Consider the following 2,098-nt stretch of genomic DNA (forward strand, 5'->3'; position numbering starts at 1 on the left):
GTAGTTTTTCGGACCGTGAAGTGAGTAACCGGTCGGGTGGCTGTCCACATCTCCGGTCCGTCCGGCGGCCACCTTTCCAAAGACTGCCCGCTCACGCCTCCCGGGCCAAGGTGGAAGCAGCCGGAGCGCTTCCGGCCCTCGGCCTGGCGAGCTAAGCCCGGGCGGGCCGCGGAGAACCTGCTGCGCCTGCGCGCCCCGGCGCAGCCACTGCGGAGCGACCGGTCTGGTTACGTCACCGCCAGCCTAGCCAGGACGGCTGCAGGCGGGAGTTTTTCAAAATGGGAGTACGGGGGCACCGCCCAGGCTTCGGACTGTGTCAGGGAGAACTTTTAATGACTTTACAGTCGTCGCCGGGAGCGACGGCCTAAAGAGTCAAGCCTGATGGGCGCCAAGACCTGCTGGCTGCTTGGAGCGCTGCCTCGAAGGGACTGCGTGAAAGGAGCTAATCCGAGAAGCACAGGCCGGGGCTTGGAAATATGGCGACCTGCATCGGGGAGAAGATCGAGGTCGGCACTCTGTAAAGGGGCGGGAGGGAGCCGAGCGGCTGGACTCGAGACCGGTGTGGGAAGGGGGACAAACGAAGCTAACGGCTGTGGGGCGGGCGCTGAAGTGCTTTGGGAGGGTCCCAACCGCCGAGGCCCCTGTTGTTTGTGGGCGGAGCGGCCCGCCCTTCAGAGACCGTAGCGAGGGCGGGGGCGGCGGAACAGGTGAGTGGGCGTCATCTCGGCCCTTGTGCCCAAGCGCTGTGGTTTTCCCTTCTGCAATCCCGCCCGAGCTGCCGCGCTTGAGTAGGGCAGGGAGGCTACCAACCCCTTCTCCAGGGGGATGGCGGTTACCTCCGGCGGGAGTTGCAGCGGGATTCTTAGACCCTGGGTTCTCACGGGTTGGCTGGAGATGGGAGGAGAAAGCTGAGGCTGCACTGAAGTTGTGAAACCAGGTTATTAGTTTACTTCACCACCAGTCCAGCCTGGAAGCTTGGAATCCCACCAGGCATCAACATGCCTTCCACCTCAGACACCTGCTGTATTAAGGTGTAATACCTGCTTGATGTCAAATTCCTCTCTCGATCCATTTTATCTTCTTTTTTCAGCCCCTTTCCATCTTCCTTTCTATTCCTATGAGTCATCCCACATAATCTTTAATTTTAACTTTTAAGGATTTTAAAGTTGGAAGTCTGCTGGGTAAAGGATCATTTGCTGGTGTCTACAGAGCTGAGTCCATTCACACTGGTTTGGAAGTTGCAATCAAAATGGTAAGAATATATTACTCAGCTTCTCTCCTGTACCATGCAATTACAAGCTGTCAGAAATTCCTTACTCATCAGTCTTCATTGATTATGGTGTAAAGAACACGTTGCATAGGCAGAGACAAATATCTTAAGGATATTTTAGGAAAACCTTGACCTTGGTAAATAAGTGTTTATCTTCATTAATGTTCAGTGGACCTGGTATATGTTGTAGTTATGCATACTTGGAATAGTGGGTAGAAATCAACAACTAATTTATTATTAATAACAATAATACACTGTGTATTGTACTGTGACAATCCAAGGTACAATTCTTGTTAGAAGTCCATCCAATAGTAACATGAACATGAACAAATTAACAATCATTTATCTGAACTAATTAGAAAAGAGAGGGGAAATTCTGTTTTAAAGCTTGGCTAAATTTGGATTTCTTTTTGTAGATGGGATAGTTGTGTTATTAAATTCTTCATTGAGAGAGGATATTCAAATGCATTGGGCAAACTTACATGCACCACTGCCAGGCACTCTGCTAGGTAAATGGGGAATATGGAGTAAGATGAATTCAAACATGTAGATAAAAAGACGCCAGACTCTTTTAAATTAAGTTGGCTTTGAAGTGCACATTTGAGAGCTTACCAACTTTAAACCTCTTCTCTTATTTTTAGATAGATAAGAAAGCCATGTACAAAGCGGGAATGGTACAGAGAGTCCAAAATGAGGTGAAAATACATTGCCAATTGAAACATCCTTCTATCTTGGAGGTAAGATAGAAATTTTATATAAGTGGCCAATAAGACTGAATTTTTTTTTTTTTTTTTAGACAGTCTTAAGCTGTCGCCCTGGGTAGAGTGC

At 48.9% G+C, this 2,098-nt stretch overlaps 1 protein-coding gene across 1 annotated transcript in view; it reads left to right on the plus strand.

The window, feature by feature from the left end:
- The first annotated feature begins 476 nt into the window (after positions 1–476).
- Positions 477–2,098, plus strand: part of PLK4 (polo like kinase 4) — a 19,537-nt gene continuing 17,915 nt past the window's right edge. The window contains 3 exon segments of the mRNA XM_003795533.2: positions 477–506; positions 1,157–1,252; positions 1,912–2,007. Of these exon segments, the coding sequence (XP_003795581.1) occupies positions 477–506; positions 1,157–1,252; positions 1,912–2,007 (222 nt within the window).

This window comes from Otolemur garnettii, unplaced genomic scaffold, assembly GCF_000181295.1.
Source record: "Otolemur garnettii isolate 467f Iridium unplaced genomic scaffold, OtoGar3 scaffold00093, whole genome shotgun sequence".
Taxonomy (NCBI): Eukaryota; Metazoa; Chordata; class Mammalia; order Primates; family Galagidae; genus Otolemur; species Otolemur garnettii.